Source organism: Coregonus clupeaformis, chromosome 7 (genome assembly GCF_020615455.1).
Source record: "Coregonus clupeaformis isolate EN_2021a chromosome 7, ASM2061545v1, whole genome shotgun sequence".
NCBI lineage: Eukaryota > Metazoa > Chordata > Actinopteri > Salmoniformes > Salmonidae > Coregonus > Coregonus clupeaformis.
In genome coordinates this window covers 45,630,745-45,657,829 of record NC_059198.1, presented here as the reverse complement: position 1 = coordinate 45,657,829, position 27,085 = coordinate 45,630,745, and the positions used below count along the sequence as shown (strand labels likewise).

General features: G+C 42.2%; 1 protein-coding gene across 2 annotated transcripts in view; it reads right to left on the bottom strand.

The window, feature by feature from the left end:
* LOC121569801 (phosphatidylinositol transfer protein beta isoform) overlaps positions 1–15,181 on the bottom strand; it is a 57,053-nt gene extending 41,872 nt beyond the window's left edge. Inside the window, exons 1-7 of one of the 2 annotated variants that reach the window (XM_041881007.1) lie at positions 15,013–15,181; positions 14,274–14,304; positions 8,510–8,655; positions 6,429–6,520; positions 3,478–3,485; positions 3,312–3,386; positions 2,914–2,997 (exon numbers count right to left, since the gene is read on the bottom strand). In XM_041881007.1, coding sequence (XP_041736941.1) covers positions 2,914–2,997; positions 3,312–3,386; positions 3,478–3,485; positions 6,429–6,520; positions 8,510–8,655; positions 14,274–14,304; positions 15,013–15,032 — 456 coding nt within the window. In that variant the 5' untranslated portion in view covers positions 15,033–15,181. The remainder of the gene's footprint in view (positions 1–2,913; positions 2,998–3,311; positions 3,387–3,477; positions 3,486–6,428; positions 6,521–8,509; positions 8,656–14,273; positions 14,305–15,012) is intronic. The other variant, XM_041881006.2, reaches the window with a different exon arrangement.
* Positions 15,182–27,085: the final 11,904 nt, after the last annotated feature.

The following is a 27,085-nucleotide window of genomic DNA, read 5'->3' as shown; positions in this document are numbered from 1 at the left end:
TCAACAAAGTACTGAGTAAAGGCTGTAACGTAACAAAACATGGAAAAGGTCAAGGGGTCTGAATACCTTCCGAAGGCACTGTATGTTTTGATAAGGTTTGCGTCACAACTAAAGTGGCCAAATAACTTCTTAAAATTTAGCACATTAATCCGCTTTACAACGGGTGTACAGCCTAAGTTGCATACATACGCAGCACGTGAGTTTCAAGTTTGGGGAAGATACTTTTCACCATAAAAATGCACCTTCATAATAAAAGCATTACATGCAAAATCGCATTTGCAGTCACTTTTGAGAATGGTGTTTTTACACTAATTGACCGCTTTTTGGAACATTCGCGCTTATAGCCTATTACCGTGCACGCATTGCTGCGCTTATAATTTGAAGAAATAGCCTAATAGTTTTTCAACAGTTTAAGCAAAACGTTCTGATCTGTTGCGTCAGCCTCATTGCTTAAAAACATCCTTTCCATTTTATTCAGCTATGTTCAATTGTATAGACTTTTCTGAAATAGACTACATTTTCTTCATATCATGTTTCTTTAGACCTGTCTAATATAATGGATTTATTGTGATGGTGTAGGCTACATTACATGGATTTATTAGACTTTTTAAAACATAGATGTTCCAAAAGGTCTGCATCAGTGGCTTGTAGGCTATGCGTGGAAGCCAGTAGATGCTAAATGTGTTTATGTTAACTAAGTCAATTACCGTGAGTTATTTGCTTGACAATCACTGTCTGACAGAATTTCATGACCGCCATAGCCCTAGGTATGAACATCTTAAAACAATTCAATATGCCGTATGGTTTCCTATGCGTTCTTGAGTTCAGCTTTCCTACGTTCGCAACCCGGAACGGCTTTGTTTACAAACATTCTGATTTGGTCTATTGTATCATATAATAGAACTCACAGCTTTCCAAGAATAATTTTTTTTTTGACCTGTATGGTCTGTTTACATATATTTTAGAGGCTATTTATACAGAACATTTGTTTAAAACCTGTATTTATGATTATATGACAATGTTTTAGGTTGACTATAATTCTATTACACCATTTCTGATACATCACATGCCTTCCTTTTATTTTCCTCCACAATTAAAATCAGGAAATGCATCACCTATGCCTCTACTGCCATTCATTCCAATTAGACTGGTTTGGATTTCTCCCTGACCACAATGGCTGCCATTTTCAACTCCGGGGGCATTTTGTTGCCATCGTCATTGTAATTGAAAATGTTTCATGAATTTTACAGGGCATTTTTGCCCTGAGCCTTGGTTAAATTCCTGACCTGGATCAGGGGATATACAGTCAGGTCCAAAAGTATTGGCACCCTTGATAAAGATGAGCAAAAAATAAAATAAATAATATTGAACTATATTGTATGGCCTAAAAATTGGTGGAGTAATAATGTTATATGATGTACTGTTTTATTTTTTGTTTTATATGTAATGTAACTGCCTTAATGTGTTTGGAACCAAGGAAGAGTAGCTGCTGCCTTGGCAGCAGCTAATGGGGAAACCTAATAAAAAAACAAAAACAAAGGTAACCTACTTTTTGAAGTGATTTGTTTGACAATCAGATGAAAACATCATGACTGGTTGTGTTCATGCAACATTAAAAAGGTAATACGTTTTTACAGCACATTTTAAAAACCCATTAAAAAAGGAGGTCCAGTGAAGAAAATGTACCCCCCTACGTAAATCAAAGGCCTGTCCAACTGATTAGTTATGGGGCCGGCCCTGAACCCCATTGAAAACCTGTGGTTTGAATTGAAGAGGGCAATCCATAAGCACAGACGAAGTATATCAAGGATCTGGAAAGATTTTGTATGGAAGAATGGTGTAAGATCACTCCAATTACATTATTATTTTTTTAAGGCTCAGTGCCGTTATCCTTGCAAGGTTAGGCAATTAACGGTATTTAAAAACAGGGGTGCCAATAATTTTGACCCTTAACTAAAAAAATATATATATTACTTGTTAAACAAAATCTCTTTATCTGAGCAACTGTATTAGTACAAAATAATAATGATTTATTTGATAGTCTTTTTTACTCATCTTTATCAAGGGTGCCAATAATTTTGGACCTGAGTGTACATGGTTGGGGGGTGGGGGGGGCTGGTGTAACTATCTTGACTTTCAACAGCAAGGTCTGAAACAAAGCTCCAGGACAGGAATTTCAGAGGAGCAGACGGCCCTCTAGGTTAGTCGTGATAACACTGAAAAACAGCAACGGTTACAGCCAAGTTGGCCACTATGCACTCGAATGGTAAGAAAAAATTGCCCCTGACACATGAATATTGCACCTTTTCAGGTCTGCTGGAGTTCAATTTAGACATTTTTCAGTTTAATTTTGCTGCCCAAACTCACACTGTTTCCATTTCCATCAACTAGGCATGTAAAACAACAGTTTACTGTTAAGTTCGGAATCACCTCTTGAATGTTGGGTGATTTTCTTCATCTCACTTTAGCCTGAATGAAATTACATACATTTTTAAATGATACCTAATCTTTTAAGTTTGTCTCATCTTTACTGTTGATTGATTTACAGGTACAAGAACAAGGGCTTTGAATGTGGATGGGTTGACAGGTTTTCATAACAAGATCGACTTATATTAAATATAAATATTTTATAAATTTGACAGCAGATCCCAGGTTGAAGATCCCTGCAGCTATACATTGTTAATTTACAAAATCATGACAACAAAAACAAACAGAACAATAGGTTTGACGTTTTTGGGGTAAGATGAGGTAAGACTGTGGTCCTAGCCTCACTATGTCATTTTTCAACAATTAAGGAATGATTCAATTTGTTTTAAGTCACAAATCAGCAACAGGACATTTTATGGATTTAAAAATACATTTTCAAAATATATATTTAATTTTCTCAAGAGGGGGTCTCTAATAGGTACTTACCACATCATCAACTTGTGATCGGTCAGCAATGTCAATTGGCACAACCTCAGTCTCCTCCCATTCCTCTGGGGAAAGACCATGGGGCTTCAAAGAGAAAGTGAGGGGGATTTATACTGTTAATACGATTCCACTGGTGTAATACAGATTAGAACGAAAGTGACAGAAATACATTACATATACCTTGATAAATGCCACAGCTATAGATGGCCAATGCCAGAGAGTTTGTCTTATTATCTCTGCATAAATTCATGTAGAATATCTTGGTGAAGGCATTGTATATAGAGAAAATTCTGAATGGCAGAATTATCTTTAGTTTTGGTATTGCCCAATCCCAATACTGTGTTAAGTCTGCATTAAGGTAATAATTACTTGAAAAAAATATGTTGAGAAATTCTCACATTTTCTGTGGTCCCCATGTCTGGTTTGTGCCAGGTCTCAATCTTAATGAAAAAGTCATCCTTCATGTATTCATTCTGCGAAAAGAAAAGTAAGTAAAAATGTCTGCATAATGTGTACATGCACACTGTAAACAGAAATAAGGTATTATAAATGAATAACACTTACGGTCACAACTGCATGATCCCAGATTTAGAGCAAGATGAACAAGGTAGATACGGGGGAAAAAAGAGAGAAAAGAAATAGGAAGGTACGTGATAATAGAACATTAAGGAAGTTACTCATAAAACTTTACCACTACAGTATAATTAGCCACACTTAAACGTCCAAGCTATAAATCAATTACAAGTTATTTTTTAAAGCTAGATACACCAAAGTTGGTGCACATATTCTGACTATATTGCTGTACTTCTAACAAATTAAGTTAGATTGGATGGTGCCCATCTCTCCCATTTATTTGGGATTGAGGTATATAACGGGATCTACATAACAGATGTCCTGAAACATGTCCAAGACATAATACAACTTTGTCAGACAATGTCTGACAAGATGTGAAAATGCAGGACAAGATAATTGTAAATAAACATTAACATGTAGCTTACTTGAAGTATCATCATGTTGTTAAAAACATCTACCCCTTCATTATGTGCCTCACCATCTTGTGGATTTGACACATTTTGGGGTGCTTTTCTGACTCAATAATGTATTTCCTATAATATTTAGAATGTTTGGTTTTCCACAGAGTAAAAAACTGTGATGCACTTTCCAAATTCCGCAGTTTTCTGCAAGTCCCCAATCCCTTAACATTTTGTCCTAAAATGCAGTGGCGGAACCCAGTTTCTCTGGAGCCCCCGCAAGGTCGGAGTTCTCCCCTCCCCCATAAATACAAAAAATTGAATGTGTCAACTAGACAGCCACTCACAAAGTATAGGCTACCGATCTCCGGGCATGGTGCTGAAATTGCAACATGTCTATGCGGCTGCCTATCGAATCGATGATAGGGTTTTTGTGGTGCCAGGGCATGTAGCCTATAGTTTTGCTTTAGCAAGTGGACAAATGTTTATTGCTAGACCCTATTTGGTCGTCACTTTCTCATGTTTATTTAGCCTAACATTTCACAAAGCTATACAGTGTCGCAAGGCTGCCATTTAGACTGCTGGCAATAATGTCATTAATTGATCAATAATTAAAGTTGGAAATTCAAACATTGCAGATTGTAAACTACATTTGCGATACAACAGCATACTAACCAATATATTTTTTTTTAAATATACAACTGTCCTTTCTAGCCTACCTGAACCTGCATGACATGAGCCGTACTAGCGCTCTCTCCCAGCTTGGATAAAAAGTTGCGCGTGAAACCAGTATTTTAAGGCCAAATAATACAGTCAGTCCACCCTCAAAACACTAGCTTACTATGGATTGTTTAATTATGTAGCCAACCATCTATAGCTACAAGGGTTTCCGTAAGCCGGTACATTTTCAAAGGCGATAAATAAAATTGGCACCAGCCAATTCTCCCCCAAAATTAAAGAAATTCAATTGCGAAATAATGCATTTTAGCCTATTCATTGATTGAAAAACAAGTGCATTTGGAAAGTATTCAGAACCCTTCACTATGTTACGTTACAGCCTTATTCTAATGCACTTTTTAAAAACCCAGGAGCTTGTTGTGTTTCGAATTCCTTTCTGTGAGCGGCAAGGCAGACATTAGGCTACCAGCCACGCACGCATTGAGTGTGTATGGAGCTGGGAACTGTCCCTTATTTATGTGGTGCCAAAACTTTCTATTTTGTCCACGTGGAGAGCTAATGGTCCCTCTCCCCACGTGAGAATACGACACGCTGCCAAGTTAACTTTCCCTGGATAGACTAGCTCATGTGAAAATTCCTAACATAGGCCTAATCAGAGAAATAAAAAGAAAGGTTATGATAAGGGAATATAGGCTACAACACCATTGTGGAAACAGGTGCTGCGCGAGTGAAATCCCCAGTTTGGAAGCACAACAACGCGGTAGATGGACACCGCCTGCACAAAGTGCAAGCAGGTAGGTTTGCTTTCGATAATTAAGTTAAATTATTACATTAATTCAGGCTTTCGTTCAATAGACCATATGCAGACCATATAACGTGTAAACCAGTTCAGCTGTTAAAAGTTTGAGTAGCCTACTAAATAAATGTAGCCTATTTTCGCAGACTATATTTGAGTCAGGGAATAGTTTATTCAAGTTTTAATTAAGCCTAAACTATTTGATTATCTAAACAATATTGAATGTAAGGGTAGGCATTTTGTTTTGTTATGTCGGTTATAGGCTTTCATTAGGTAAGGCGGCTAATTAGAAGGCAATTTTTCTCAAAGCAATTTGAGTGATGCATCACACTGTGAAAAGATATCGTTCTTAAATTCATGGCATGGTTTCCTTTTATCCAAATGTTGAATAGACAGGCAGAGAAGTTAATTAATGCAAGAAAGAAGAATAGTAATAGCCTAATAATTATTATTATAATAATGCCTATTACTCTGGAGTCATAAAAACAATTAAACAAATGTATGTTATATGGTGGGTAACAGATCAGCTCTCGGAACAATTCTATGGGTCAGGTTGCGAAGAAACATCTGTCCTGATGTCTGGTATCGGGCGGAGCTCGGAATTGATATGGCCGGCAGGCATGGAACAGGTGCGGCTCCAAAACACTGACCAGTGCAGGACTCCAACACATGTTCCATGCTGAAGCTCCTCCACCATAAGGAATATTAGAACATATCTGCCTGCACTTAGCCTCTGCCCAGGCTTTCAAAAACATTATGTTTAGTCATGATTCGTCCAGTTGTAGCATACGATTTCACGCTATAGCCCAACTTTTTTACAGCAGTTTTTAATAGTTTTTCACAAATTCTTTGGATTACGATACCATCCTATGTCACAATGTTTTATGGGTACATAATCACGACAGGACAAAGGTTGACATTGCCCAACCCTACAGATGACTGCAATTTTTCAAGAAAAAATGGTGACCACAGAATCACGGAAAACTAGATGCTATAAATATTATTCAAGCGATAACTTGAGCTGGAAACTCAATCAAACCCCTCACAGACACACAGTCCTGAACACTCACTGGTGCGACAATAGGGGTAGGCATTCCAAGCTTTCTCGTGGAAGACCAGGGCTCCCTCTGGAGCAAACATCTGGATGAAACTGGGTACCTTGCTGTAAGGGAGAGAGGATGGAATGGATTCATTCATACAACATAAAGTTATGAGTTATTGTTTCAACATAACATTTCCTCCCAGTAGGGTTCTTATACTTTCAACACAGGTGGAAGGAATCAACAATCAGGAAATCAAAAAAAATAGAATGGTAGCTAATAGTAAAAGTAAAGTTCTACATACTCAACTACCCTCTGATCTGACTGAAGCCATTTTCCAGTGACGATTGTTTGTTCTGTATTGGGATAAACATTTACTTGAACTGCGAAGCATGTATTGGGGACCAGCGTTTATCACCGTTTGAGGTGTGGAAAGTCCAGCTCACACTTTTATGATGTGGTTTTCTAGGTCTACAAGTTGACAAAAACAGCTACTCATAATAGGTTGTGTCCAATACACTGCAAATGTTACAAAAGGGGGGAACTGATCAGTTCTCTCTGATTACAGATTTGCATTTTGACATTCAGAGATCAATCATTCAGTGTGAGGTAGAGGTGCTGTAAAATTCCATCAGCAGACAGGCAAAATGTGTGAATGTGTAATTACACTTTTTTAACCCGGCGCTTGGTAGAGACCACCGTTTTTTAAATAAAATGTAAACAAATGCCCGGCACTTGACGTGGTTGGATAGAATTGTTAAGCCAATTGATATAAAGGTAACTGCCAAAATAAAGGAAACACTTGAGTAAATGAGGGATACAAAAGTATATTGAAAGCAGGTGCTTCCACACAGTGTGGTTCCTGAGTCAATTAAGCAATTAACATCCCATCATGATTAGGGTCACGTATAAAAATGCCCAGTTGCCCATTATTTTGGCAACCATGGCTAGAAGAGATCTCCGTGACTTTGAAAGAGGGGTCTCAAAGGAGCATAGGGGGTTTAAAGGCTGTGTGTGTGTGTGTGTCTCAGTCACCAGATCCTAACCCAATTGAACACTTAGCCTGCGACAGTTTTCCACCACCAACAAAACACAAAATGATGGAATTTCTCCTGGAGGAATGGTGTTGCATCCCTCCAATCGAGTTCCAGACACTTGTAGAATCTATGCCAAGGGGCATTGAATCTGCTTTGGTGGCTGGTGGTGGCAAAATGCCCTATAAAGACTCTATGTTGGCGTTTCCCTTATTTGGGCAGTTACCTGTATATAATGTGCATGATGCAGTGGAAATTGTGATCTATATATTTTAAATGGAATTGGCAAAGTACATTTAGAGTCATGTGGTGCTTTGTTGTGTTGGCCTACCACGATAGCGAAGAAAAGCTGAATAAATTACAGTGAATTCACGTAGTGGTGAAGGTGCCCCATGATCCCAGAGCTTGGTCATTTCCAATAAATAGTGTCGGTGGGGCTCTGTCTAAGAGTTTGTTTGAAGTGGTTACCACTTTAAAATGATATATCCCTTAACTATACTCTCATCATGTGCACTTTCCACTTCCAATATGTGAAATGTTGGCTAGAGATGGGAGTGGGCAAGTTTAAACATTTATTCGAAAACGTTCACATGTACGCTTTACAACCATTCAACAAGTGTATTGAAACCTAATTCATCTTGAAATGTTACATTTCCAATTCCAAGACGTATCTAATAACCCTATTCACTAGTCTATAACGTCAACTACTTCTAAACAAATGTATTTTGTAAATGACGCTGCTAGCTTAGATTATCCAAAATGATCGTTGTACAATGCCAAAACTGAACTGTTTCACTCCATTTTTGTTGCTCTGATTGTAAAAATGCATAGGTTAGCCTAATGTTTTCTTGCTTACCTAATAGGAAAATGTTAATACAGATTGCTACACTTCCAAAAAAAAGTGTTAAATCCCTACCTGTTGAGTAGTATTTACCTCCCTAGCAGAACGCATCTCGCAGCATTATTTACACTTTGATGTAGGCTAATAGTGAAGTAGGCTCATAGCATGTAAAATAAAAAAAGGACGACAAATGTGTAGGCCAGATCCACCAGATGTATTTTTCCAGATGTACTCACCTGTGTATGTGGTAGATCTTGTGCGTGTACTGGCCTTTCTCTCCATCCTTTTCATATGGTTCATTTCGAAGCACTTCAATACCCTCTCCTCCTCCAGTGTTATTCTTGCTAGCCTCAGCAACAGAGAACAGCTGGCCGACCTGGTACTATAAATGAGTGAAGATATAACATATGTACAGTGGGGAAAAAAAGTATTTAGTCAGCCACCAATTGTGCAAGTTCTCCCACTTAAAAAGATGAGAGAGGCCTGTCATTTTCATCATAGGTACACGTCAACTATGACAGACAAATTGAGAATTTTTTTCCCAGAAAATCACATTGTAGGATTTTTAATGAATTTATTTGCAAATTATGGTGGAAAATAAGTATTTGGTCACCTACAAACAAGCAAGATTTCTGTCTCTCACAGACCTGTAACTTCTTCTTTAAGAGGCTCCTCTGTCCTCCACTCGTTACCTGTATTAATGGCACCTGTTTGAACTTGTTATCAGTATAAAAGACACCTGTCCACAACCTCAAACAGTCACACTCCAAACTCCACTATAGCCAAGACCAAAGAGCTGTCAAAGGACACCAGAAACAAAATTGTAGACCTGCACCAGGCTGGGAAGACTGAATCTGCAATAGGTAAGCAGCTTGGTTTGAAGAAATCAACTGTGGGAGCAATTATTAGGAAATGGAAGACATACAAGACCACTGATAATCTCCCTTGATCTGGGGCTCCACGCAAGATCTCACCCCGTGGGGTCAAAATGATCACAAGAACGGTGAGCAAAAATCCCAGAACCACACGGGGGGACCTAGTGAATGACCTGCAGAGAGCTGGGACCAAAGTAACAAAGCCTACCATCAGTAACACACTACGCCGCCAGGGACTCAAATCCTGCAGTGCCAGACGTGTCCCCCTGCTTAAGCCAGTACATGTCCAGGCCCGTCTGAAGTTTGCTAGAGTGCATTTGGATGATCCAGAAGAGGATTGGGAGAATGTAATATGGTCAGATGAAACCAAAATAGAACTTTTTGGTAAAAACTCAACTCGTCGTGTTTGGAGGACAAAGAATGCTGAGTTGCATCCAAAGAACACCATACCTACTGTGACGCATGGGGGTGGAAACATCATGCTTTGGGGCTGTTTTTCTGCAAAGGGACCAGGACAACTGATCTGTGTAAAGGAAAGAATGAATGGGGCCATGTATCGTGAGATTTTGAGTGAAAACCTCCTTCCATCAGCAAGGGCATTGAAGATGAAACGTGGCTGGGTCTTTCAGCATGACAATGATCCCAAACACACCACCCGGCAACGAAGGAGTGGCTTCGTAAGAAGCATTTCAAGGTCCTGGAGTGGCCTAGCCAGTCTCCAGATCTCAACCCCATAGAAAATCTTTGGAGGGAGTTGAAAGTCCGTGTTGCCCAGCGACAGCCCTAAAACATCACTGCTCTAGAGGAGATCTGCATGGAGGAATGGGCCAAAATACCAGCAACAGTGTGTGAAAACCTTGTGAAGACTTACAGAAAACGTTTGACCTGTGTCATTGCCAACAAAGGGTATAACAAAGTATTGAGAAACTTTTATTATTGACCAAATACTTATTTTCCACCATAATTTGCAAATAAATTCATTAAAAATCCTACAATGTGATTTTCTGGATTTTTTTACCTCATTTTGTCTGTCATAGTTGACGTGTACCTATGATGAAAATTACAGGCCTCTCTCATCTTTTTAAGTGGGAGAACTTGCACAATTGGTGACTGACTAAATACTTTTTTTCCCCACTGTATGTATGTGTAGCTAATGTAGCCAGCCTCCCACCAGCTTAATCAGTTCACAGCATAAGAAATAAAAGACCCGGCATGGAAGTTGGTATTCGATGTGGTAGATGTTGCCTTTACAATTCCATTATAAAAAGCAATGGAAGATGCTGAAATACACTGAACAAAAATATAAAATGCAACAATTTCAAAGATTTTACTGAGTTACAGTTCATATAAGGAGATCAGTTAACTGAAATAAATTAATTAGGCCCTAATCTATGGATTTCACATGACTGGGAATCCAGATATGCATCTGTTGATATCCACCATTTGCCTCATGCAGCGCACATGACACATCTCCTTCGCTTAGGGCTCTATTTTTGGCTGCCAAATGCACATTAGTTAGCAATTTCGTCATGTAAAAACTGGCACACAAGCATTTTTCAGCCCTAAATGCACCACTGGCATTTACCTGTCTAACATCACCTCACTTGCGCTGTCATGCGAGGGGTGGCAATATTTGAGGTGTGTCCTTAAACACAAGCAAGTGACAATTTCATGCAGCGCTAATGGGAAGTTTTAAGACTCACAGAAAGCCGGTCTTAGCATTAATGCAGTTGATGATGGCATGGATTTTGAGAGCAGAAGCTCAGCCTATCCAGCCATGACGCACAGTGAGTGCCCATTGAAGAGAGATCAGAATCAAATCAAATGTATTGGTCACATACACATATTTAGCAGATGTTATTGCGGGTGTAGCGAAATGCTTGTGTTCCTAGCTCCAACAGTGCAGTAGTATCTAACAATTCACAACAATACACAAGAATAAAAGAATGGAATTAAGAAATATATAAATATTAGGACGAGCAATGTCGGAGTGGCATTGACTAAATACAATAGAATACATTATATACACATATGAGATGAGTAAAGAAGTATGTAAACATTATTAAAGTGACTAGTGTTCCATTATTAAAGTGGATTTTATGCTTGTGAATGTCGTATTTAGAAACAAACTATTGGTTTCCCCCCCCATTTCGTTTAATTTGATTAAGAACCAAGCATAGCCTAACCTCCCCTTAATCAAGGCTGGTTTAGCAGCATCATATAGATGTCTTTTTATCCTGGCCATTAGCCAACTAGCCTATGAATAAATTAGTTTTACTGAGCGTGCTTTAAAATATGAGTTTTTTGCCCTCATGCTTTTTCATTATTGAAAATTCACATACATGCATACTTCATTTCGCTTGTTTGAGTAGGCTATCCCATCCCCATTTTCAAAGAGGGCCCCTCGTCCGATTACCAAAGACATGCGCGCTCCTCCGAACTATTCAAACCTCCTATAAGGCCATATCAACAGCTGATTTTTTGAGAATCTGCCTCGCCCATAGGCAATGATACAATTGAAAGGAGCCTAGTTTGTATATAGACGTGAGAATGTAATGCATAAAGACATTTAGGCCAACGTGTGCACACATGCCATGGAATAAGATAAGTGATTTCTGATATCATGCTTCTGATATTGTTGTTGCGTTTAAAAAGCAGATTGTTTTTTTATCAAATTAAACAAAAACCAATCAAACGTATTACGAATATTCACCATTCATGGGTTTCTGTTGATAAAGTAGGCTGCTACATGGCTTGAATGCGATGCAATTTCGTCTGCTATTTGTGGAAAAGTGCAAATATGATCTGTAAGATGGTTCCATTATGTTTATAAAACATTACATTTGCGAGTAGTACAACGGTGAGTGGACATTTCCCCTTTCTCTTTATATTGGATCTTTATCCTGCTACTGTGAAAAGTTTGGATGTGCATAAAATCCTCCATAGTCTAAGATGCCTTGTCTGAATTATACCCCCACAGGGAGCAATTACGGTGCCTGTAAATTTATTTAGACATATCCTATTTAAAACACGTTGTCGTTTAGTTTATTCGAATTTGATTCGAATTACACAGTATTTTTAGGCCTTATCAATAGCCTAGTGAATTTAATCTTGCTTATTGACTACATTTGGCATGTCCATGTCCAGACTGCAATTCACAGTAGGCCTAGCCCCTATATCAGTGCAAATGCTATAGCCTTAACAATGTATGTCCATATTAAAGCAATGCAATTAGAACAATGTGGACTGCAAACATGTTCAACATATTTTGCAAATATGGGGCAGGCTATTTAACAAACTAGGCTACAACAAACTAACATTCGAATTGGAGTTGATGACAACGCAATACATAAAAGACCGTAAACATACAACTTGAAACAACCACATATTTAGCAATGAAGCACGTTCTGATTGGCGAGTGAGGGGCAAGCCTCAACACACCCAAAACTGGTTTAGTCATCAAAACCCAGCCATTTCGCGCCACTGCCAGCAACTGTGCCTATAACTGTGGTGGTGAAAATAGCAAAAATATTTCTGACACACCCCCCCAAACCTATAGCTCTACCGCCAGCGCTTAGATTTACCATTGCATTAGGTTTGTTAAAATAAAGCCCATAGAGTTTCAGGCTGTTTGTGGCCTGTGGAATGTTGTCCCACTCCTCTTCAATGGCTGTGCGAAGTTACTGGATATTGGCGGGAACTGGAACACGCTGTCGTACACGTCGATCCAGAGCATCCCAAACATGCTCAAAGGGTGACATGTCTGGTGAGTATGCAGGCCATTGAAGAACTGGAACATTTTCAGCTTCCAGGAATTGTGTATAGATCCTTGCGACATTGGGCCGTGCATTATCATGCTGAAACATTAGGTGATGGCGGTGGATGAATGGCATGACAATGGGCCTCAGGATCTCCTCACGGTATCTGTGCATTCAAATTGCCATCAATAAAATGCAATTGTGTAACCATAACCCCACCACCACGGGGCACTCTGTTCACAACGTTGACATTAGTAAACCACTCGTCCACACAATGCCATCTGCCCGGTACAGTTGAAACCAGGATTCATCCATGAAGAGCACACTTCTCCAGCGTACCAGTGGCCATCGAATGTGAGCATTTGCCCACTGAAGTCTGTTACAAAACCAAACTGCAGTCAGGTCAAGACCCTGGCTAGGACGACGAGCATGCAAATGAGCTTGCAAACTGAGACAGTTTCTGACAGTTTGTGCATACATTCTTTGGTTGTGCAAACCCACAGTTTCATCAGCTATCCGGGTGGCTGGTCTCAGACAATCCCGCAGGTGAAGAAGCCGGATGTGGAGGTCCTGTGTAGCTCAGTTGGTAGAGCATGGCGTTTGCAACGCCAGGGTTGTGGGTTCGATTCCCACAAGGGGCCAATATGAAAATGTATGCACTCACTTAACTGTAACTCGCTCTGGATAAGAGTGTCTGCTAAATGACTAAAATGTAAAATGACCTGGGCTGGCGTGGTTACACGTGGTCTGTGGTTGTAAGGCCGGTTGGATGCACTGCCAAATTCTCTAAAATGACATAGGAGGCGGCTTATGGTAGAGCATGCCAAATGCATGCTCCATCAAAACTTGAGACATCTGTGGCATTGTGTTGTATGACAAAACTGCATATTTTAGTGGATTTTTATTGTCCCCAGCACAAGGTGCACCTGTGTAATGATCACACTGTTTAATCAGCTTCTTGATGTGGTCCTCTGTAGCTCAGCTGGTAGAGCACGGCGCTTGTAACGCCAAGGTAGTGGGTTCGATCCCCGGGACCACCCATACACAAAAAAAAAAAATTTATGCACGCATGACTGTAAGTCGCTTTGGATAAAAGCGTCTGCTAAATGGCATATTATTATTATATTATATTGATATGCCACACCTGTCAGGTGGGTGGATTATCTTGGCAAAGTGGAAATGCTCACTAACAGGGATGTAAACAAATGTGTGCACAAAATGTGCGAGAGAAAAAACTTTTTGTGCCTATGGAAACATTTTGGGATATTTTATTTCAGCTCATGAAACATGGGCCCAACACTTCACAAGTTGCGTTTATATTTTTGTTCAGTGTATGGCTAAACGAAATATTGAAACCATGCTCTTACCTCTTCAACGGAACAGGGCAACAGCACTTGGCTACCAAAAGATGGAGGATAAAGAAAAAGGGGACATACATGTCAATACAATTGGCTAAGCAGTTATTGTGGTAACATTAGCAGAGTTTACTCAACTCCACGATATGTTGAGTAAACTCGGCTATGGACCGCAGTATGGTAACATCAGCTCGTGCTATGGTAGATTAAACACCCCACACGTTAGCATGCCGCTAGCTACGAACAAGCCAGCTAACTCAACCAAGGAGAGGTTCGAAATTGGCAATCGGCAGAGCCGCTATCGTTAGCTAGCTAGAGACAGTGGCTAGCTAACGTTTGCTATATCTCTACACTAAGTAACGTTAGCTAGCTATCACATACCATTCAACATTTCTGAAACCTGTCATCGGCTCAAGGAGTGCTATATTGTAGTGATATAACTAGCTATTTATGTCCCAAAATTGCGAGTTACATTAGTTAGTCTAATAGACAGCCAGTATTATCGAACACAAAAATTGACATTGCTTAGCTATAGCTGAAGCTGGGTGGCTAACGTTAGCTACTAACGGTAGTAGCTAGCCAGCCGCTAACGTTACCTCTAACCAAATCACTGCTTCACATTCCTCCTTGCATTAGCAATGTAATGTATTCTATGCATTAAATAACACATATTTGTATATATTGTGGTAATGATTAAGAGTCGGGATGGAAGCAATGCTATAAATAGAATTTGCGTGCATAATATACTCACTATTCCTTTATGAGTACCATCCCGAACCTGGACTGGACTGAACTGCTTCTTCTTCTTCTTCACATTTGTATTGGCGAGGCGCATACACTATCCCCTACTGTACTGGAGCGTTAGACCGGTCACGGCCACTCTCCTTCTCCTCCTCCTCCTCTTTCTTCTTCTTTTTCTTTTTCGTTTTATTTTTCTTCTTCTGCATCTGCTTCTTCTTGTGCTTCTTCTTCTGTGATATAATTGCGGTCCGCAAACTAACGTTAAAGGTGCATGCCGCCACCTACTGTGCTGAAGTGTGTGGTCAATCACGGTTTACAACATCTCTAAATCCTCCTACCTAACTCAGTACTTCTGAGAAAATTAAAAAGAGCCCTACTAACTTCTAATAGACCCTCCCCCATCCCCAAAATCCCTTCCAAACCCCCACAACACAGTCCAACCTCAATGGCTCCGACACTGGATGTGGCAGGGCTTGCAAACTATTACAGACTACAAATGGAAGCACAGCCGCGAGCTGCCCAGTGACACGAGCCTACCAAATGAGCTAAATTACTTCTATGCTTGCTTCGAGGCAAGTAACACTGAAACATGCATGAGAGCATCAGCTGTTCCAGATGACTGTGTGATCACGCTCTCCATAGCCGATGTGAGTAAGACCTTTAAACAGGTCAACATTCATAAGGCCGCAGGGCCAGACGGATTACCATGACGTGTACTCCGAGTATGCGCTGACCAACTGGCAAGTGTCTTCACTGACATTTTCAACCTCTCCCTGTCTGAGTCTGTAATACCAACATGTTTCAAGCAGACCACCATAGTCCCTGTGCCCAAGAACACTAAGGTAACCTGCCTAAATGACTACCGACCCGTAGCACTCACGTCTGTAGCCATGAAGTGCTTTGAAAGGCTGGTCATGGCTCACATCAACACCATTATCCCAGAAACCCTAGACCCACACATATCGCCCCAACAGATCCACAGATGATGCAATCTCTATTGCGCTCCACGCTGCCCTTTCCCACCTGGACAAAAGGAACACCTATGTGAGAATGCTATTCACTGACTACAGCTCAGCGTTCAACACCATAGTACCCTCAAAGCTCATCACTAAGCTAAGGACCCTGGGACTAAACACCTCCCTCTGCAACTGGATCCTGGACTTCCTGACGGGCCGCCCCCAGGTGGTAAGGGTAGGTAACAACACATCCGCCACGCTGATCCTCAACACGGGGGCCCCTCAGGGGTGCGTGCTCAGTCCTCTCCTGTACTCCCTGTTCACTCATGACTGCATGGCCAGGCACGACTCCAACACCATCATTAAGTTTTAAGTTGACACAACAGTGGTAGGCCTGATCAACGACAACGACGAGACAGCCTATAGGGAGGAGGTCAGAGACCTGGCCGTGTGGTGCCATGACAACAACCTCTCCCTCAATGTGATCAAGACAAAGGAGATGATTGTGGACTACAGGAAAAAGAAGAGGACCAAGCATGCCCCCATTCTCATCGACGGGGCTGTAGTGGAGCAGGTTGAGAGCTTCAAGTTCCTTGGTGTCCACATCACCAACAAACTAACATGGTCCAAGCACACCAAGACAGTTGTGAAGAGGGCACGACAAAACCTATTCCCCCTAAGGAGACTGAAAAGATTTGGCATGGGTCCTCAGATCCTCAAAAGGTTCTACAGCTGCACCATCGAGAGCATCCTGACTGGTTGCATCACTGCCTGGTATGGCAACTGCTCGGCCTCTGACCGCAAGGCACTACAGAGGGTAGTGCGTACGGCCCAGTACATCACTGGGGCCAAGCTTCCTGCCATCCAGGACCTCAATACCAGGCGGTGTCAGAAGAAGGCCCTAAAAATGGTCAAAGACTTCAGCCACCCTAGTGTTACGTTCCCCAGTTTCTGTGTTGTAGGTTGTGTATTTTCATGTATGTATTTCAGGAAATGGGTTCCTGAAATTCCCCAACAAGCAGCTGATTGGTCAATGAACATTGATGATTGGAGAGCTGACCCTGCGCCCTCGTCAGGACGCAGCTGTCTCCAATTACCAACTCCTTCTGAAGCTATATAAGCCCCAGTTCTGTTGCTCAGAAGGGGAAAGGGGAACCAGAATTGCTGAGAGTTACAGCATGTTGGTTGTATGCTAAGAGTTTGGTATGTACTGTGTTGTTGTTGCTCTGATAACCAATTGTAATGTTTTGTGTTAGTTTGTGGCTCAGAGTTTCTTTAATGTCCTGAGTTAGTTTTTTTCTCAGGTTTTTGTTGTTGAACCAGTTTGTGCTATTTTTGTTTCATTTGTTCCCAAGGGGGGAAGGGGAAGGCACCTAGGGAGTGCTTAGGCAAGAGGCCCGCGGGCATACATTACCCGTAGAAGTTGACTGTCTATGCACACTAGGAAAGACCTGGGCGGACCATCCCTTCTATTTTGGTTAGTGCACCAGGTGGTGCTAGTTCAGTAAGTAGTGGGTAGGCAGGTAAGGTAGGAGAGGGGGCTTTGATATTTACTTTCTTTGCTTTGGTTCCGTCCAGCCCCTTTTTCCCAAAATTACTGTGCGAAGGAATACAATTCCCTGTTAACGGTATTCTCTGCCTTTTGTCATCCTTACTCACACCTACAGTCCCATACCTCTTTCACACCACGTTGAGTTGTAGCAGGGTGTTGCGTTCCCTCTTCCGAGAGGCGTGCGTAACACCTAGTCATAAACTGTTCTCTCTGCTACCGCATGGCAAGCGGTACCGGAGCGCCAAGTCTAGGTCCAAGAGGCTTCTAAACAGCTTCTACCCCCAAGCCATAAGACTCCTGAACATCTAATCAAATGGCTACCCAGACTATTTGCATTGCCCCCCCACCCCTCTTTTACGCTGCTGCTACTTTCTGTTTATTATCTACGCATAGTCACTTTAATAACTCTACCTACATGTACATATTACCCCAATTGCCTCGACTAACCGGTGCCCCCGCACATTGACTCGGTACCCCCTATATGTAGCCTTGTTATTTTTACTGCTGCTCTTGAATTATTTCGGTATTCTTTCTTAAAACTGCATTGTTGGTTAAGGGCTTCTAAGTAAGCATTTCACTGTAAAGTCTACACCTGTTGTATTCAGTGCATGTGACAAATACAATTTGATTTGATTTGACTTGACCATACACTTCAATCTTTCCATACAACAATATAACAACACATACTTCACCGTTTCATCGACCATACCCTCCAGACACAAACCATTCACATGTTTGCCAACCAGATGTAATGACGAGTTCAATGTGCAATGTCCTAAGCGCAATCAAGCAAACACCACCTCTTCCTTCCTTATCTGACCTTTGAATCTTGGTCCACTGACCTTTCTTTGGAGGGCATATAAATGCCGGCTCTTGTGCTCAGAGTCCCATCCCTTCTGCCACACATCTATGAAAATGGCTCTGATCTTACAATTGGCCTCACCTCTACCCAGTTGAACATTAATATCAATTATATATTGTTTCAAAGCTCTTTTGGCTAACTGGTCTACAATTTCATTCCCTTCCACACCCGAATGTGCTGGGACCCAGCAGAATCTCACTACTACACCCATTCTCTCAATTCTCCATAATAACATTAATACCTCCAATAGTAGGTCACTCCTATTAGATTTACCAGATGATAAACTATTCAATACAGACAGAGAATCTGAGCATACTATAATTCATTATTTTTACCCCCTTTTTCATGATATCCAATTGCAATCTTGTCTCAATTGCAACTCCCCAAAGGACTCGGGAGAGGCAAAGGTCAAGTCATGCATCCTCCAAAACATGACCCGGCAAACCGCGCTGCACTAATGTCTCGGAGGAAACATCATTCAACTGACGACCAAAGTCACCCTGCAGGCACCCAGCCCACCACAAGGAGGCACAAGAGCGCGATGAGCCAAGTAAAGCCCCCAAACCCTCCCCTAACCTGGACGATGCTGGGCCAATTGTGCGCCGCCCAATGGGACTCCGGTCATGACACAGCCTGGGATCTATCCCGGGTCTGTAGTTACGCCTCAAGCACTGCTATGCAGTGACTTAGACCTCTGCGCCACTCGGGAGGCCCAGCATACTATCATTCTAACAGGTTATACGTCCTCCACCCACTGGAGGGAACAGCCTCCCTACTCATAATTTTTTCTTATCTAGCCCTGTGTTTCCGCACACTGTTCTGGTCCCAGTTTCCCAAAAGCATCTCAAGGCTAAATCTATCTTTAGTACCTTAAATAGAGCCCCACTGTGGAGGTGTCATTATACCTATAAAACCTACCATCAAACAAGGAAATGGTTCCAATCATTTTTCCACCATTCATTTTTCCCATAGGGAATTTTATGTAGAAACACTTTTAAAAAGGGCTGTGTTTCGGGGTAGGCTTACCCTGGTGTGACGTTTTGATAACCATGTAAATCTCTCTCGGATTAAGGTGACTTTTATCATTATATTAGTCTGTATTTACTCTCAGATTGAAAAAATACTAATTAGCATCAAAGTAGACATCATACGCTTCCCAAGTGGCGCAGGGTTCTAAGACACTGCACCGCAGTGTTCAAGGCGTCACTACAGACCCTGGTTCGAACCCAGGCAGTATCACAGCTGGCTGTGACTGGGAGACCCATGAGGCAGCGCACAATTGGCCCAGTGTCGTACGGGTTAAGGGAGAGTTTGGCTGGCCGGGATTTCCTTGTCCCATTGTGCTCTAGGGACTCCTTGTGGTGGGCCGGGTGCCTGCAAATTGACTTTGGTCGCCAGCTGGATGGTTTTTCTTCCGACACATTGGTGCTGCTGGCTTCCGGGTGAAGTGAGCAGTGTGGCTTGGCATGGTCGTGTTTCAGAGGACGCATGGCTCTTGACCTTCACCTCTCCCAAGTCCGTAGGGGAGTAGCATCGATGTGACTAGATTGTAACTACCAATTGGATATCGAGAAAAAGGGGTAAAAGTAAACAAACTAAAAATTATCTCCACTACTTGGCCCTATCTTATTCTACACCAGGCCGGCAGCTTGGGACAACGGGACACTATCGTTCAACACACCTTATAACTCTTCTGCAGTAAAATCTCATACACCCAACTACTTCTCCGCAGCTGCCACCACAACATCTATTTTCTGTGATATACAGTACGTTCCATTTCTGCAATACAGTTGATAACTATGGCTATGGACGCTAACAAACCAACCTTACTGCAGCACATGTTATTCCTATCACTCTCTACTTGCCTCGGCCTACTCACAGGAAGCCTCTTAGGATCCCTCGCACTTGACCCATCTTCCTCTACTACTCTCTTCACTGCCTCAGCATACGACACTTTCTGTACTGCTCTGATCCTGGCAACCTCAACCTGCCTTTCTCTCACCGGACACTTCTGATCTCCAGCAACATGGGTACCCTTACAGTTAACTTTTTCCACCGATACTACACATTCTGTTGTATCATGCCCTCCTGCACACTTCTCACATTTAGGAGTCTCCCTCCTACACACTGCTGCAACATGACAATAAGCTTGGTACCTAAAACACCGTAAAGGGTTTGGGACAAAAGCTCTCACCGGATAACTGACATCCTAACTTGACTTTGTTGAGTAAAGACTGAGCATCAAAACTCAGACAGACAGTGTCTTCTCTGTTTCACCACGCTCTCCACCAGGTCTGCGTCACACCAGACGGCGGGCGTCATAGACACTGGGAATCTTCAATTCAAATCTTGATCCTCCTCAACAAAATTATGATAGGGAAATGCAGGCTTCAGACAATCTAAAATATATGTAATGATCTAAACCTTAGCCAGCTGGTGACTTAGCCTACACGACCCAACCCTAAACATCCTTCAATGTCAACTCTGATCTTATTTTAAAGAATACACCATAGAAATACAGTGGGGAAAAAAAGTATTTAGTCAGCCACCAATTGTGCAAGCTCTCCCACTTAAAAAGATGAGAGAGGCCTGTAATTTTCATCATAGGTACACGTCAACTATGACAGACAAAATGAGGAAAAAAAATCCAGAAAATCACATTGTAGGATTTTTATGAATTTATTTGCAAATTATGGTGGAAAATAAGTATTTGGTCAATAACAAAAGTTTCTCAATACTTTGTTATATACCCTTTGTTGGCAATGACACAGGTCAAACGTTTTCTGTAAGTCTTCACAAGGTTTTCACACACTGTTGCTGGTATTTTGGCCCATTCCTCCATGCAGATCTCCTCTAGAGCAGTGATGTTTTGGGGCTGTCGCTGGGCAACACGGACTTTCAACTCCCTCCAAAGATTTTCTATGGGGTTGAGATCTGGAGACTGGCTAGGCACCTCCAGGACCTTGAAATGCTTCTTACAAAGCCACTCCTTCGTTGCCCGGGCGGTGTGTTTGGGATCATTGTCATGCTGAAAGACCCAGCCACATTTCCTCTTCAATGCCCTTGCTGATGGAAGGAGGTTTTCACTCAAAATCTCACGATACATGGCCCCATTCATTCTTTCCTTTACACGGATCAGTCGTCCTGGTCCCTTTGCAGAAAAACAGCCCCAAAGTATGATGTTTCCACCCCCATGCTTCACAGTAGGTATGGTGTTCTTTGGATGCAACTCTGCATTCTTTGTCCTCCAAACACGACGAGTTGAGTTTTTACCAAAAAGTTCTATTTTGGTTTCATCTGACCATATGACATTCTCCCAATCCTCTTCTGGATAATCCAAATGCACTCTAGCAAACTTCAGACGGGCCTGAACATGTACTGGCTTAAGCAGGGGGACACGTCTGGCACTGCAGGATTTGAGTCCCTGGCGGCGTAGTGTGTTACTGATGGTAGGCTTTTTTACTTTGGTCCCAGCTCTCTGCAGGTCATTCACTAGGTCCCCCTGTGTGGTTCTGGGATTTTTGCTCACCGTTCTTGTGATCATTTTGACCCCACGGGGTGAGATCTTGCGTGGAGCCCCAGATCGAGGGAGATTATCAGTGGTCTTGTATGTCTTCCATTTCCTAATAATTGCTCCCACAGTTGATTTCTTCAAACCAAGCTGCTTACCTATTGCAGATTCAGTCTTCCCAGCCTGGTGCAGGTCTACAATTTTGTTTCTGGTGTCCTTTGACAGCTCTTTGGTCTTGGCCATAGTGGAGTTTGGAGTGTGACTGTTTGAGGTTGTGGACAGGTGTCTTTTATACTGATAACAAGTTCAAACAGGTGCCATTAATACAGGTAACAAGTGGAGGACAGAGGAGCCTCTTAAAGAAGAAGTTACAGGTCTGTGAGAGCCAGAAATCTTGCTTGTTTGTAGGTGACCAAATACTTATTTTCCACCATAATTTGCAAATAAATTCATAAAAAATCCTACAATGTGATTTTCTGGATTTTTTTTCTCTCAATTTGTCTGTCATAGTTGACGTGTACCTATGATGAAAATTACATGACTCTCATCTTTTTAAGTGGGAGAACTTGCACAATTGGTGGCTGACTAAATACTTTTTTTCCCCACTGTATAGTGAAGATACATATGGTGCATAGCAAGTGATGACAAGAGAATCGTTGACAATGCACATGGGTTAATGAGGGAGATTACCGAGTGTGTTTGGAAATAGTACTAAGTGAATGTGGATGTGAAAGTTGTGTGAGTGTGAGATATGACATATTAAGCTGATTGAAATTTGGATAACAAGAGCTGATTGATTGAAATTTGGATATTAAGCTGATTGGATAAAAATATTGATTGAAATGTGGAAATTATTACTATTAAGATTGATATTTGGCTGATTTAAATTTGGATAATAAATGAATTGAAATGATTATTATTAAGATTGGAATTTGGATAATAAGATTTATTGAGAAATTTAACTATAAATGAATGAATGAGAGCTGTCAGGGGACTAGCTCTGGTGTGAAAGAAGATTACTGAGTGCGTGAAAGAATGGATACCCCAGCCAGCTCTGTGTGAGCTGAGTTTTTAGATCTATAACATTATCTATGGGTTCTGTCCACCACCGCCCATCGATCTACGGGTAGTGAGCACTGACAGGAGAAGCCATTGAAAAGTTTCAGAGGATAACAGCTGAGATGGGTAAGGGCTGAACAATTAAGTTCATTGATGCCCCCAGACACTGAGATTTCCTTGAGAACAAGTACTGGCGCCAACGAAGAAGGCGGCCTCACAACTAGCTCTTAGGAAACTTTGCAGTATTTTTTTTAAAATGTATTATTTTGTACATTATTAGCTCAGAAAGTGTTTTGTATCATTACATACAGCCGGGGAAAACTATTGGATATCAGAGCGACGGTAACTCACCAGCATTACGACCAGGAATACGACTTTCCCGAAGCAGATCCTTTGTTTGCTCTCCCCAGGGCAACTGAACTGATTCCAGCGGCTGACCCAAAACATCGCCAGCGGAGGAGAGGCACTTGGAGCGGCCTGCTGGTTCGACTTAGCGCACACCACTCACCCCTTCCAAGTATACTACTCGCTAATGTTCAGTCTCTGGTTAACAAGGTCGACGAACTCCGGGCAAGGATTTCTTTCCAGAGAGACATCAAGGCCTGTAACATACTTTGTTTCACGGAAACATGGCTCTCTTGGGATATTCTGTCGAAATCGGTCGAGCCAGATGGGTTCTCAGTTCATCGCGCAGACAGGAATAAATATCTCTCCGGGAAGCAGAAGGGCGGAGGTGTTTGTTTCATGATTAACGACTCATTGTGTAATTGTAGTAACATAAAGGAACTCGAGTCCTTTTGTTCACCCGACCTAGAATATCTCACAATCAAATGCCAACCGTATTATCTCCCAAGAGAATTTTCTTTGTTTATAGTCACGGACATGTACAGTGAGGGAAAAAAGTATTTGATCCCCTGCTGATTTTGTACGTTTTCCCACTGACAAAGAAATGATCAGTCTATAATTTTAATGGTAGGTTTATTTGAACAGTGAGAGACAGAATAACAACAAAAGAATCCAGAAAAACGCATGTCAAAAATGTCATAAATTGATTTGCATTTTAATGAGAGAAATAAGTATTTGACCCCCTCTCAATCAGAAAGATTTCTGGCTCCAAGGTGTCTTTTATGCAGGTAACGAGCTGAGATTAGGAGCACACTCTTAAAGGGAGTGCTCCTAATCTCAGCTTGTTACCTGTATAAAAGACACCTGTCCACAGAAGCAATCAATCAATCAGATTCCAAACTCTCCACCAAGGCCAAGACCAAAGAGCTCTCAAAGGATGTCAGGGACAAGATTGTAGACCTACACAAGGCTGGAATGGGCTACAAGACCATCGCCAAGCAGCTTGGTGAGAAGGTGACAACAGTTGGTGCGATTATTCGCAAATGGAAGAAACACAAAATAACTGTAAATCTCCCTCGGCCTGGGGCTCCATGCAAGATCTCACCTCATGGAGTTGCAATGATCATGAGAACGGTGAGGAATCAGCCCAGAACTACACGGGAGGATCTTGTCAATGATCTCAAGGCAGCTGGGACCATAGACAACAAGAAAACAATTGGTAACACACTACGCCGTGAAGGACTGAAATCCTGCAGCACCCGCAAGGTCGCCCTGCTCAAGAAAGCACATATACAGGCCCGTCTGAAGTTTGCCAATGAACATCTGAATGATTCAGAGGAGAACTGGGTGAAAGTGTTGTGGTCAGATGAGACCAAAATCGAGCTCTTTGGCATCAACTCAACTTGCCGTGTTTGGAGGAGGAGGAATGCTGCCTATGACCCCAAGAACACCATCCCCACCGTCAAACATGGAGGTGGAAACATTATGCTTTGGGGGTGTTTTTCTGCTAAGGGGACAGGACAACTTCACCGCATCAATGGGACGATGGACGGGGCCATGTACCGTCAAATCTTGGGTGAGAACCTCCTTCCCTCAGCCAGGGCATTGAAAATTGGTCGTGGATGGGTATTCCAGCATGACAATGACCCAAAACACACGTCCAAGGCAACAAAGGAGTGGCTCAAGAAGAACCACATTAAGGTCCTGGAGTGGCCTAGCCAGTCTCCAGACCTTAATTCCATAGAAAATCTGTGGAGGGAGCTGCCAAACGTCAGCCTCGAAACCTTAATGACTTGGAGAAGATCTGCAAAGAGGAGTGGAACAAAATCCCTCCTGAGATGTGTGCAAACCTGGTGGCCAACTACAATAAACGTCTGACCACTGTGATTGCAAAACATGACTTAGTACTTGGTGGCAAAACCCTTGTTGGCAGAGGGGTCAAATAATTATTTCTCTCATTAAAATGCAAATCAATTTATAACATTTTTTAAATGCGTTTTTCTGGATTGTTTTGTTGTTATTCTGTCTCTCACTGTTCAAATAAACCTACCATTAAAATAATAGACTGATCATTTCTTTGTCAGTGGGAAAACGTACAAAATCAGCAGGGGATCAAATACTTTTTTCCCTCACTGTATATCCCCCCTCAAGCCGATACCACGACGGCCCTCAAAGAACTTCACTGGACTTTATGCAAACTGGAAACCACATATCCTGAGGCTGCATTTATTGTAGCCTGGGATTTTAACAAAGCAAATTTGAGGACTAGGCTGCCGAGGTTCTATCAACATATCGACTGTTGTCGATTCGAATCCTCTACCATTGCTATTCGAACTTCCGGGATTGTTATAAGGCCATCCCCCACCCTCCTTTCGGCAAATCTGACCATAACTCAATTTTGCTCCTCCCTTCCTATTGGCAGAAACTCAAACAGGAAATACCAGTGCTAAGGACTATTCAACGCTGGTCTGACCAATCAGAATCCACAGACTGGGATATGCTCCGGTTAGCTTCCGAAAATAATGTAGACGAATACACTGAAACGGTGACTGAGTTTATCAGGAAGTGTATAGGTGATGTTGGGCCCACTTTGACTATTAAAACCTACCCTATCCAGAAACCGTGGATAGATGGCAGCATTCGCGCAAATCTGAAAGCGCGAACCACCGCATTCAACCATGGCAAGGTGACTGGGAATATGGCAGAATACAAACAGTGTAGTTGCTCACTCCACAAGGCAATTAAACATCATTATAGAGAGAAAGTGGAGTCACAATTCAACGACTCAGACACGAGATGTATGTGGCAGGGTCTACAGACAATCACGGACTACAAAAGGAAAACCAGCCACGTCTCGCTTCCAGACAAGCTAAACACCTTCTTCGCCCGCTTTGAGGTTAACACAGTGCCACTGACGAGGCCCACTACCAAGGACTGTGGCCTCTCCTTCTCCGTGGCCGACGTGATTAAGACATTTAAGCATGTTAACCTCCGCAAGGCTGCCGGCCCAGACGGCATCCCTAGCCGCGTCCTCAGAGCATGCGCAGACCAGCTGGCTGGTGTGTTTATGGACATATTCAATCTCTCCCTTTCCCAGTCTGCTGTTCCCACAAGCTTCAAGACGGCCACCATTGTTCCTGTACCCAAGAAAGCAAAGGTAAGTGAACTAAATGACTATCGCCCTGTAGCACTCACCTCTGTCATCATGAAGTGCTTTGAGAGACTAGTCAAGGATCATATCACCGCTACCTTACCTGTCACCCTAGACCCACTTCAATTTGCTTACCGCACCAATAGATCCACAGACGATGCAATCGCCATCACACTGCACACTGCCCTATCCCATCTGGACAAGAGGAATACCTATGTAAGAATGCTGTTCATTGAATATAGTTCAGCACTCAACACCATAGTACCCTCCAAGCTCATCATTAAGCGTGAGGCCCTGGGTCTGAACCCCGCCCTGTGCAACTGGGTCCTGGACTTCCTGACGGGCCGCCCCCAGGTGGTGAAGGTAGGAAACAACATCTCCACTTCGCTGATCCTCAACACTGGGGCCCCACAAGGGTGCGTGCTCAGCCCCCTCCTGTACTCCCTGTTCACCCATGACTGCGTGGCCAAGCACACAATCAAGTTTGCAGACGACACAACAATAGTAGGCTTGATTACCAACAATGACGAGACCGCCTTCAGGTAGGAGGTGAGGGCTCTGGGAGTGTGGTGCCAGGAAAATAACCTCTCACTCAACGTCAACAAAACAAAGGAGATGATAGTGGACTTCAGGAAACAGCAGAGGGT